This window comes from Dendrobium catenatum, unplaced genomic scaffold (genome assembly GCF_001605985.2).
Source record: "Dendrobium catenatum unplaced genomic scaffold, ASM160598v2 original_scaffold_254917, whole genome shotgun sequence".
Classification (NCBI taxonomy): domain Eukaryota; kingdom Viridiplantae; phylum Streptophyta; class Magnoliopsida; order Asparagales; family Orchidaceae; genus Dendrobium; species Dendrobium catenatum.
The window spans coordinates 1,344,357-1,357,529 of record NW_021573316.1 but is presented as its reverse complement, the minus strand read 5'-3'; the positions used below and the strand labels follow the sequence as shown (position 1 = coordinate 1,357,529).

Genomic DNA, 13,173 nt, shown 5'->3' with positions numbered 1-13,173 from the left:
TAGAAAATATACATCATATAGAGTGTGTTACATGGTTGGAATTAAAAGAATCTATATTTGACATGTTTGTTTGTCAACATTATCATAATCGGCGGGTGACGAAGGTTGGAAAGATCGTTGCTGAGTGATAGTGGTTGAAAAGACCTTAGTCAGCGGATGACAGAGGTCGGAATGATCGTTGTATGTCGACGGAGTTTGAAAGACCGTAGTTTTATAATGGAGGTTGGAAGGATCATAGTCGTTAGAAAGACCGTTGACAACAGATGTTTGAAGGTCCGCAGTCAGGGGGGGCAATAGTGGTCGGAAAGGTCATAGTTTGGCAATAAAATTTGGAAGGATCGTAGTCAGCGGACGACATTGGTCATAAAGACTGTTGTTTGGTGATGGAGGTCGGAAGAATCATAGTCGACGAGCAACTGGGGTTGGAAAGACCATAGTCAATGTGTGATGGAGGTCGAAAAGACAGTTGTCGGTGGTTAAGTGGAAGTTCGCCATTAGTTGGTGGCCGGACAGAAGTTCGGTGTTAGTTGATAGCCTGGCAAAAGTCTAGCGTTAGTCGATGGCCAAGCAGAAGTCCGGAATCAGTTGAGCAACGGTCGGTGGTCCGACGGTGGTCGAGGAGTATAGTGGCAAGAGAATTCTAATTTCTCTCTATGTCTTGTATCCTACTATGGTCCCCTTTTCATTATGAATGAGGGGGTCTATTTATAGTTTTTTTATATTAGCACGAACAGTAAATAGGAGGGAGATCAAGGGTACATTATGAGTGGTTTGAATGGACGATCGATATTGATCCCCTTGATTGTGGATTGTTTACTGGGCATTTGAATATCTTAATGATATTAGAATTTGTTAATTTTAAGCTTGTATGATTCATCTCGTTAATACACTCGATTTGACTATAAACATGTCATGTTTGGAAACCGTTTGGTCACCCAATATATAGTTAGAACTTTTCAAATGTGCTTCAGGTCTTTGATTTAGTCCCATTCGGGCTCGGATTGGGTCGAATTTGATGTCGTTGGATTCGTCTATTTTAGACTTTCAGTTCGACTATAAGTTTGTTGAAACCAATGTTCATATGGTCCCGAATTTAATTTCGGAAGTTTCCAACTCAATTTTGTCTTGAGATTTGTGCCAGATCAAGAAAAAAATTATGATATATCATTTACTTATTTTTTTAGGGACATTTAGGTCAATTAAATCAAATTCACACATGCATTGTATACACAATCTTTGAATTCATGACCTTTTGATTGGTATTCAAAGCTCACAAACAATATATAAATATAAGCTATGTGCAAAATAAAATGTAAATTGGTAAGATCCTGATACATCAACATAAAGTTCACCTACTCAAACTCTAATGGTGATATAACTTTAAAATATTGCATTACTTAGTATTTGAGCAAAAAAAATTAACTCCAAAATATATTTCAACTATAGGTTTAGAGTGAACTTTGATGAGATAATCTCAATGATACTCACAATCACATATATGATATTTACAACCCTACGTACAAGTCTAAATAAATATAAATCTAGCACTTCGTACTTCATAGTGTAAAATCAGAGTCGAACTAAATATTCCTATGACAAAAATCAGATGAGACTAAAAGTGATTCAATCACGATCTAAGCGAGCACATAATCAAACGCTTGAAGCATATTAAAAACTTCATGGCATTCAATAGATGCTTAAAACACCAACTTTGATTCTTGGCGTTAATGTAAATATTAAATTGAACTTATATCATATGTTCTCCTCTCCTCAAAGAAGGATGATCGAATATACAAAAAATGGATTTTTTAAGATAAGGCCACTGCCTCGAGGTTTTTCTAACTTCCATCGTAAAATCCATCCTCTACAACTCATGTCTATTACTACATTGTGTTGACACCTTGCTCAATTACATGGAATGGCATCATTTATAACTTACGACGTACTTCAAGAAATAAATTTAATGGGTCTAGGTCCCAAGAATATATGTTGATTTTAACACAAGTACTTCTATTTATTCAAATATGTCATAATGCTTAAGCCTTAAAATATATGTTTTTTTTTTTTTTTGACATTTAGGCCATTAAAGGCAAACACACACACAACGCATACACATAGACTCGAACCCTGAACCTCTTAGTTGGAAGCCTAAGCTCTCAACCAATAGGCCAAGGAGAGTCGTGTAAGATATGTATTTTTCATTCATACAAAAAATCTTAGAAGGAACAAGCTAAAGAAGCTGAACAAACTTTATTCATCCAAAGATCTCAATGATACAAACTGATTTTAAAAACTCAAAGAGCACATTGTGTTTACCAACACCCTTTATCAACAATGACATATAGAACACTATGTTAACTCAAATATTCAACTACAATATGTTAGATTTCTAGCAAGCCTAAAGATTTCAAATGCATATCAAAGACATCTCAACTCTCAAGGCTTAGACTTCATTTGAGACGACTTTCTTCCTACTTCTTAAAATGACTTTTTAGTAAAAAAAATAAAATTTTGTACTAAAATTCGCTTTAAGAAGCACGAAAAAAGCCGTCGCAAATGATGCCTTGATCTCCCATGGGAATAAATTCTTAAAAAGCTTGATCTATATCACATCAATATTAAGAATTAATCAATTATTCTTCCAATAACTTCAACAAGAACAATAGTTAATCTTGCATGTTAATATGTGAAGAAATGCATATTCAAAAGCCAATCAAAAAATATATCTTATTTTAAAGTCACATACAAAATTCTTAGATCTATATGGTGTCAACACATACTCCGTCATCATTACTGGACATTTCTTGAAGCCTTCGAGCTCCAGCCTTAGTTTTCAATGAGAGATTTTTCACCCTGGAAGTTTGTTGCAAACATGTAACTTCTGTCTGGGTTGCAACACATCTCAAATGATGTCAATGACATTAAAGATAATGTTAATGTTTGAAATCATCAATTTTGACACCTAATGTTTATATGAAGTTGAAAATCAAGCTCTATCTCTGGCAATACTTGAAATATATATGCACATGTATATAATATTGGAGTAAATGTTGGAAGATGAATAGAAAAAAATTATAAGAATATTAAAAAATGGAAAGACATAATCTATGGTGAAAATTTCATTTGTTAGACTTCAACAAAATTTTCTACAATGATGATGTAGTGCATAAATCGCCAACTAAGATTCACTGAGAGAAAATTTAAAAAAAAAAAAAAACATTATCAATTAATGGGTGCATCTATAACATATTAAATTCTTAAAGCATGCAAACAAAGAAATGATATATTTCATGAATTTACCACCATATCAACAAATAATATATTTACATGAAAATATTAATGAAGGTAGTACAAGGTGTTATCTACATCCATAAACAAAAATTAGAATATTTTTATTGCTAACATAAACATTGAAATTTGCTAGAGATAGAAAAAATATAGTTTCAACATTTTGACATCCAAAAACCAAAATCTCTCAAAAAAATTAAAATGATAGAATTTCATGATAACTTTTGGGAAATAAATATAAATGTAAATGATCACCAAACAAATCAAATAAAAATTCTGATAAAAAGTGCAAAAACATTTAAGAAAATACTAAAAAATAAAACAGTGGCATAACTAATAATATTTTTTGTAAATTTTTAGGGGTTTTCCTTTGTCATAATAGCCATCAACTCTAGTATGGACTCTAATAAATTTTAAGGATAATAAACTTCTTTGGAGGACAAAATCAGAACTTCAAAATGGTGTAAAATTTTTGTCACCTTCTATTCAATATGTTCAAAATGGAGTGTATCAATCCCGCTTGAAGAGTAAAATCAAAGCCATACTACAAAGATTGAAAATCATTGGTGTCACTCATAATTCCACATATGCAAGATAGTTTAATCCTATTGGTAGAAGAACACTGGAGCTTGCAAGTAGGAGTGTCAATTTCGGGTCACGGGTCGGGTTCGGGTCGAACCCGGAATGACCCGCACAATTCAGGTCAACCCGAACCCGACCCGTTTTTATAAAAATGGGTCGATTCTCCAGATCCAAACCCGACCCGCTTCGGGTTCGGGTCAACACGACTAGACCCGGGGACACGTGAAAGGCCATGAGCAGCTTCGCGTCAGCGGGACGCGACAGTGGTCATGTGGGACGGGCGAAGCGATGCGGTCTCGCGGGATGGGCGAAACGACGTGGAACTGGCGAAGCGACACGAAGGCGGCGGGCGAAGCAACGTGGTCATGCAAGCGGGCAACGGGTCAGCTGGGTAGCGCAGCGGGGGGCGGGGCAGCTCGGTCACGCGACTCAAGCAGAGGGGGTTGCAGGCGGGTAAGCGGAGCTCAACGGCATGCATCTCGGTCACGCAGGGGAAGCTCGGTCAGCAGGTCAATTCGGATCATTTTTTGGGTTTCCAGGTCAACTCGAACCCGCCCGATTTTTGAAACGGGTCAAAAACTCTAACCCGAACCTGACCCGATTCAGGTTCAGGTTGACCCGAACCCGAGATTTTCGTGTCAGGTTCGAGTCGAGTTTTCGGATCGTGTCAAATATTGACACCCCTACTTGCAAGGATGAATATGTGTCACTTGTGCATAATAGTATTAGTCCTCTATAATAGATTCCTTATTTTCCACATAAAATGGGGTTCTAATGAGGTTGGAAGTTTAAACCTAGACTTGGAGTTAAAATAGAGCTTTGTCGATGACCAACAATTCTTGTTCCCCTATCACTATCTTTCAAACACTTTCACCTAACTAAGCTCTTCTGACCACTACCACTTGACTATAGTATCTCGACCACCAATGCTTAACTATGGTATCCTGACCACCGTTATTTGACAATTATCTCTTATTGACTTAATAATATTGACACATGCCATCATTTATAAAGTTGATGCACCCCTTTCAATGCACATGTCATATGTAAGCATGAGCAAATTCAAGGGGGTGCCAGCGGGAGCAATCCAATCAACAACATGACCGTTAACCAAGCAATATCCACGGCATCACATACCAATCTATAAAAAAATATAAATAAGTCTAGTAAATCCTAGTAGATGATAATTGTGATCTTCTTTCACTTTATCTATGTTAACTTCAAAATCAAATCAGTCTAGTTATATATTAGTATCATGCATTTTATAAATAAATGAATATTATAGAAGTTGAAAGGAAATGAAAAATATAAAAAAAAAAACCTGAATAATAACTTTTTTTAAAAAATTTTAATATACCATAATTGGTATTTATCTTATGTACAAATGATTTGTAAATTTTGACAAATTAATTTTGGCTAGAATTTGTTCTTTCTTTTTTTCTTAAAATTGCATATGTTGGTCCAAGTCCAGATGAGAAAAGTTGAGGAAAAGTTTGTCAAAATGAATCTTCGCCCCCACAAATTTTTTTTTCTATATCATATACATCAAAATATTTTTATATTCATTCCTCAAAATTAATGTATAATAGCCACAAATTCATTTCTAACATAAATCTATCATTTTTATTCCTGGATATAAAAGAATAAAATAAAAATACCAATAAAAAAAATGGAAATCCTTTTTAGCATCACTCAACTGGGTCCTGACCCCTACCTAAAAATTATGTAACAACCATGGAGCGAGATAACAACTCAGTATGTTATTGAAACCTATAATTATAATTAATGCAAGCAATAAAAACAATATGCATGTAATCATTTAATTCAAGTAGCATAATCATGCAACCGTATGAATACGTGACAATCAATATAAACAATGTTATTTCGCAGGGGCAATACAAATAGGAGTAATATAATACATATTTAGTGATAAGTGGTCAATAGTCATATAAAAGTTCAATAAATTTTATCATTCATATACTTATGTTAATTATAACATAGCATACTATTATGAATCTATGCATGTACATCAATTCTACATTAGTTTAGTCTTCATGTCATTTCATGTATATCAATATATCAACATCTATATTATGCATGTTGTACAATATCAAGTATTAATCCATGCATATCATGTATTTATATTACATGCAATGCAACATATGTATCATATATTTCATATACATAGTGTGTCCTTATATCAATCTCGTGTATCTTGTAATATGCTTTATATCAGTCATGTCCTGTATCATGTGCATATTATATTATATTATATCATTTAGACATTTATAAAAAATTTCATGTATGTCATATACATATATAAGCAATATAGAACATTCAACTACCTGTGATATTTTTCTTTTAAATAATCATTAGGCCAGCCCTAAAAGAATCAATCTCAATGATATCAACCCAATTTTAAGGAATCAATCTCATATCACATATCACAAGTCAGGTAACTTTCATGTAAGAAATCGTCACTTCCAGCCCGTCAATGTATTATATCATCTAAGTTAATCTTCTTATACCTCATTTTTCATATCACTTTGGATTATACCATAAATCTTATTTAAAAGAAAGTCTATCGAACCACCCTTATATACAAGGTATCATGTGTAATGGTCCAATATCAAATTTAAGAAGAATTGCCTATTTAAGTTTCTTAATTAATTAAGAAGAACTTCTATAAATTCATCAACTTAAATTATTCAATGGAAGCAACTAAAAATCATATTCATCAAGATATAAAACTAGAATCATCCCTTAAAATTCATATACATAAGCCATAAGATCAATCTTTACAATCATTTTAACTTTTTAAGCTCATAACTACAAAAGAATAAAACTAAAGAAAACACAAAAATAAAATAAAACATGAATATTAGATCTTGCTTCACTCCACCGCATTCTGACCCCTTCCTAAAAATATGTAAAACTACGGAGTAAGTTAACAGCTCAGTATATTAGCAGAACCTATAACTGAAATCAATGCAAGGTGATATGAATAGTATGCATGTAATCATTCAATTACTATCAATATGAATATATAACTATAAAAGCATGTAACAATGAATGAAATAGTAACAAGTCATATGATAAATAAACATCAGTGCAACTGTATATCTTAAGAGTAATGATCAGTAACTAAGTGAACCGTGATCAGTAAGTTATGTCAATCATATATTCAACGGTTATAAAATAGTTAATATAACATCTTATTACATCGGTACACCTGTCATTATCATATGCATACCATACAGTGTCTATGATATGCATGAATATCATATAAATCAGGTGATTTATATATTTAAAACATTTTTGCATCAATTTTATGCATCTTATCAAATACTTGTATCATTCACAATATTTATCTTATGTAAATCATGTCATATCAATCATATGAGAATGTAAAACCATTTGTCATTCTCTAAGAAAATGATTAACAATTTTGTGTTTTCTTAGAAATACTAAAATATTTGTTGTATTCTAAATTTCACATTTTCATAAATATATTTAATATAAAATAATGAAAACAATTTTAAATAAAAATTAAAATTAACTAAAATAAGTATTATATATAATAATTAATCAAAATATATAATAATTATTTTAGTTAATTTTTTTATTAAAATTTCTTTTATTATTATTTTTATTAAAATATCTATGAAAGAGTGAAATAACTATTATCTTAAAATACACTAGCGGCTGTTTAGTTGGATTCCAAATGCGTGTAAAGTATTTCGAATGCAGGGGGTTTTGAATAATTTGGAGCTTTGTTTGGACAAAAAAGAAATGCAAAGTAGAGAAAATGTAGTGTAAACCATTCAAATTCATTTTTGATGTTTACCAAACTAGAATCATTTTGAGAGAGAATGGTTTACACCCGAAGCAAGCTCTTAACCGTCGCCAACCATCAGCACCACCACCAATCGTCACCGCCGCCTGCCGTCAGCAATCTGCCATTTCTACCATATTTAGACTTTACACTATATTAATTTTACTTCAAACTAATTAAAAAAAGCATTCATCTAAATTTATTTTACATTCATTCAAATAACTATAATTTATTTTTATACTACATTTCTTTTGTATTGTATTTTTTTAGCCAATCAAACAACCCTTACATTATTTGATTTTCTCTATGAAAATATCAAATTCTTTGAATATTTTTAGAAAATGCCAAAATTTTTTTAACTTATTTACCTATCAAATTTTTTTATTTCATTTTTAATTTAATTATATGAGAGCTAATTTTTTAAAACATATCCTTTTTCTTTTCATAAATCACCAATAGAATTCAGAAGCGGGGAGCCGGGGGCACACCACTTGGAAATTAAAGACAAGCAATGGGTGTCCTTTGGTCATTTTACACCACCCGCCTTCCGCGACAGATTTGCTTGGCTTCCCGCTTGGGGGCGCGCAAATCTCCTCGTGGGCACTTGTGGAAGGAAGAGCCGCCGCAAGATAGACAGATAAGAGGTCAGGAGGAAGAAGAAGGTTATAAAATCAATAGAGAGAAAATTCCTTGGATGAGAATGGAGAACGTTGCAGGGACCTCGGCCTGGGTCGTCAGTCGATCTTCCCACGTGAAGGTGGACTCCGTAGGTACTGCGTTTCTTCCTTTGTTCTTCTTTTTTAAACTAGGGCTAGGGTTTAGAGGACGCTGTTTGTGGTGGAGTTTCATTTTATGTGGAGTTCATATAAGCTTTCTATGGTTTTTTCTTCCCCCGATTTATTTGTGTGGATGACAGAGTTAAGTTCCTTTGTCCGAATTGTGCATGCCGTGCTACTCTCTTGGAATGGTCTTGGATGAGATATCTTCTGTAGATTGACCAATCTTCGGTAGATTGACTGAAAGGAAATGAAAAAAAAAAGAACAAGTTGGTTGAAAAGCTTAAAAATTCATGATTGCTGATTCATAATAAACCCATAGATGATTGGGTTCCTTTCATTTCCTATACTTTCTTTTAATCCGAACAAATTCTAATTTACTGGGTGAATTTGCATGAATTTATTCTATGTTCATCTGATCTCCTGAGATGTTAGCCATATTTTTTTTTCTAGATCTTTTTATAAATTTACCTTTCCAATTATCTCTTTATTTAGTTTATATTTTTGGCAAACATACTAGTTTATAAAACAACAAGGGGAAGAAGAAGTGGCAGAAATGGAAATATATTCCTTTCTTGTAATGATTTTCCAGGAAACAATATCACAAATTGGCCTCCATTACTATTGGGTTAGTATATTTATATCCATGACTCCACATTTGCTAAGAGACAAAGCACCCAAGCATGACTAGTTACCGCTAATAGTAACGGGTTCTGCTAACATAAGCAATACTAGAGAAACCACAAAATGGAGACTAGTTTCAAAGAATAATAAATGGAAAAGTAACGAAAGGTGGAAGTTTGTTGATCTACATTAGTTTTCTTTTTCTCCAGAAGAGCTCGACACGAGTTCGATGTGCAATGTGGTACTTTCATTAGGTGGGTGATATTTGTAGATATATATTGAAGGTACAAGAGAGTTAAGAAATGATGGTCGAGAGACATTGGCTTCATCATTGATGCAGTTGGCGATGGAAATAGTGAAAACTTATGTGTTTTTTATTTAGAATACATGCTAGTAGGGAAGAGTTCTTTGCGAAGATGGATCATAAGCGATTCACCAACATGAAAAATTTTAGATCGTCGATAAAGATTAATTTTCTCTTTGCAGTGACTAGGATTTGCAGTTAGCTTGTTTTCACATCCTTAAGTAGTGGTTGAGCCATGTATTTTTTGTAGTGGAGGTGCAAATTTTCTGTTTAAACAATATCATCAATACTTCTCAATAGATATGGGTGTGCAATCCATTTTTTTTAAATGAATTGGTTGACGTATTCATCAAACCAATTTGTTTTAGATCTGAAATCTAAAAAACCTGAATCGACCCAACTAAGATGACAACCGAACCAAATCAAACAGAAGTGTAGTTCCATTTATTTGGTTTAGTTTTTAAGAAATTGAAATTTTGAGTGATATTAAAGATTTTTCATTAAATCAGAGAATCATTCAAATAAACACATAAGTATTGAACATGTTGATCTTTCTATCACTTGTTTATAGTTCATGAGTTTTATTGATTTAATATCTTAAAACATTAGCCGATTAGCGTAATTCACTTTTAGTTGAAAATCAAATTAGATATAGAACCAGAATAAGGAGAGGATCAAGGTTTAATGGCTCGACCATGGTTGAAGTTTTTGAAGTAATAAATATCACAATTATTTAAATATCATCTAAATAATATAATAATGATATAATACTTATAAAATAATATAAATTCGTGGCTAAAAAAATAAATAATATCATAAATAAATAATATATTCTATAATTTTAAATTTAAACATATTCCATCTTTAAATTTAATTCATATTTAATATAAAATTAGTTTACATATAAGTTTATAAATTTAATATAAATAATAAATAATTTATATTATATATTTAGATATGATTTACACATACAAATTAAATACAAAATTTACATGATTTTAAAAAACTTGAACATCATTAAGATCATCAAAAAATTTCTTACAAGCTATAATGTGCACCATCCTTGAGAATATATCAACAACTATTAGGACAGAGTTCGTGCCACGCTTTGTTTATGAAAGGCCCAAAACAAATTCAAGGCGATAACTTCCCAAATGAAAATTGAAATTTGTAATGGAGTGTAGTTCAATGTTACTTCTTTGTATGTTTGGCAAAAGTGCATTTCTCAACATATCCATAGATATCTCTTTGCATATTGGGCCAAAAAAGTGAGCTTGTAACAATGCCGATGTTTGGTCATACCCAGTTTGAGCTGCTAATTGTTACAAGAAGCAATTTGAGATGATGTAAGTGCTTAGTAAATGAGAAATTGAAAATCAGGATATAGTCAAAAAAATCTACACAATTTTTGAAGGAAAGGTTTGAGTATCTCATTCATAAAATACATATAAATAGTTTGTGCGTTGCACGGGTTAGAGAGGCATCACCTTCCACTCTTAGTGAGTTTAAATCAATGTCTTCTATTCATCGCCCATTCAAGTTTAAATTTGATGGTACTCACCGTAGACTTCTAATTCAGAGAAAATAGTCAGATAATCCAAATTGGTCTTGCATGTCCTCCAACCGTTGCCTTGGAAATCTGTATTTGACTTTAATTTTGCTAATCATATGTCTGCAATACACATCCGTGAGTTTCCATCCTCTTTAGGAACAAGCAATACAAGTATTGTGTAAGGTTTTAAACTACGTTGAATAAGTTATTTCTTAAGAATTCCATCCACGATATATTGTAGAATTTTATGCTCCCATGGGCTCATTTTGTAATGCTGTAAGATAGTAGAGTTCCTTCCAAAATTAAAGCAGTATGATATTAGATTGATCTAAGGGGTGGTAGTTCGGGTATTTCTTGGGGAGCAACATTAGCAAATTAATCTAGCAGATCTTTTAGAACATGTGAAATTTAGTTGATGCGGGCCTTTGTTTTACAAAAAGAACAAAAGAAAAAAAAAGGACGTCTCATTGAAAATAAGCAAATAGATGAGGTTCGGAGAGACTCTTTGAAGTAATCAAGTAAAAGACTTTGTGCCAACTCACTTTGCTATGGTAGGAGTTAATAGTAGTCTCATTTTTTTTTTCTTTTCAATCAAATACATAGGCATTAGCTTGGCAATCATACCATTCCCCTCTCTGGTTATATCAAATTGCGAAGATGACACACATCCATGTGTAATGTGCCAGACTGGACTTAGCATAAAAAATGATTGCCAATAGAAAATGAGACCTTACACTTGTCACGTCATTTCCGTTAGGGATCCAACTGATTTTATAAAGTTGTGGTTGCTTTGTAATTTTCAGTTGGAGAGTCTTAACCATAAGGTAGTATTTTCCTTACAACATTGTCCGTCAAGCGGTCGTAGTCGTTGTCGAATGCTGTTTTGTAGTCTGAAAAATAGCATGTCTTTAGAGGCTACTTGTTGGCGAGGAGCTAGTAACACCTTCTCATGGTTACAAGAAAAGAATTTTCCTTCATTAGCCATGAAATTCTCAAGTTTGTGAATGATTAGGGATGATTTAGGCTAGCTGTAATCATTTTGCTCTGTGTCCATAACCTACTCGGACATTCATTAGATTGATGGTCAGATTAAAAACAATAGATACACTAAGGACATGGTTTATTCTAAATATTATCATGTTTGAGCCCTACCTTCATTTGGGTTTTCTAATATGACCAATAGCAATCACGGATGGTTGGGATTACAGCTGACTTGTTTTATTGGCTCGAGGAGATCCTTTAATGGTTTCACTTATTTGTTCATTGAACTGTTGTAAGTGTTCCTAGCTTGAAAATTGTGAACTAGCTATATTGGTGCTTTTACGCAAAATTGATCTTATGAGTAGGACACTGCACGAGTTCACTTCTAATTTTTCTTGGATGGAGTTTTTCAATCCTCCAATGTATCTAGCAATTAATTGTTGCGTTTTCTAATTGAATTTGTTACGGGCATTTTAGGGATATAACTCTTGGGCTTAAGCACTACCCGGAACTTTGAGAACATTGCTTATATTAGAGATATAACATTTACTCATAATTAGAGGGAGACTTTGATGCAATCTTGATTTATCGTTTTATATTTTGTATTGTATTTCTTAAGTTTTGGATGTTATGTAATTTTGGACTATGATTTTTTTATATTCCATATGATGGAAGACAACCAAAGAACATTCTAGGTTGGTGCTCTTAGGTTATTTCTCTCCTTGGTTTTTTCTCCTCATCGTGAATTTGTTTGCTTGCTTCCTTTTGGCTAAATGGTCATTTATTGATGGGTTGATTTTTTCCTTATTGGGCATGGCCCATTTCCCTTTATTCCTTGGCTGTTTGGTGTCTTGGCTTATTACGGTTTGATGGTTGTTGGATTTCTGCTTGATACCAATGCAAATTTCAAATACCTACTTGATTTTTCTGGCTGTTGTTTCCCTGTGGCATGACATTATTGTTCGACAAGTTTTACGCTGGCTGTCGACTACCTAACGCAACCCTCCACTTTTCTCATCCAGGACTTGAGACCTACATGATTTCTGCCCTACCTTCACTTGGGACCTTTATTTTAAAAATTCTGATAATTGGGAAATATATAAAGTGGCTCGTAAGGATGCTAAGAAAGCAATATGCGATGCAAAGGCATTAACTTTTAGTGATTTATATAATAAATTAGATACTAAAGAGGGAGAAAGATATATGTATAAGTTAGCCAAATAAAGAGATA

General features: G+C 32.8%; 1 protein-coding gene across 1 annotated transcript in view; it reads left to right on the top strand.

Annotated features, from left to right (window-relative positions):
- Positions 1–8,198: 8,198 nt before the first annotated feature.
- The window catches only part of LOC110103574 (queuosine salvage protein), a 28,388-nt gene continuing 23,413 nt past the window's right edge, over positions 8,199–13,173 (top strand). The window contains exon 1 of the mRNA XM_020832349.2: positions 8,199–8,475. Coding sequence (XP_020688008.1) covers positions 8,217–8,475 — 259 coding nt within the window. The 5' untranslated portion in view covers positions 8,199–8,216. The remainder of the gene's footprint in view (positions 8,476–13,173) is intronic.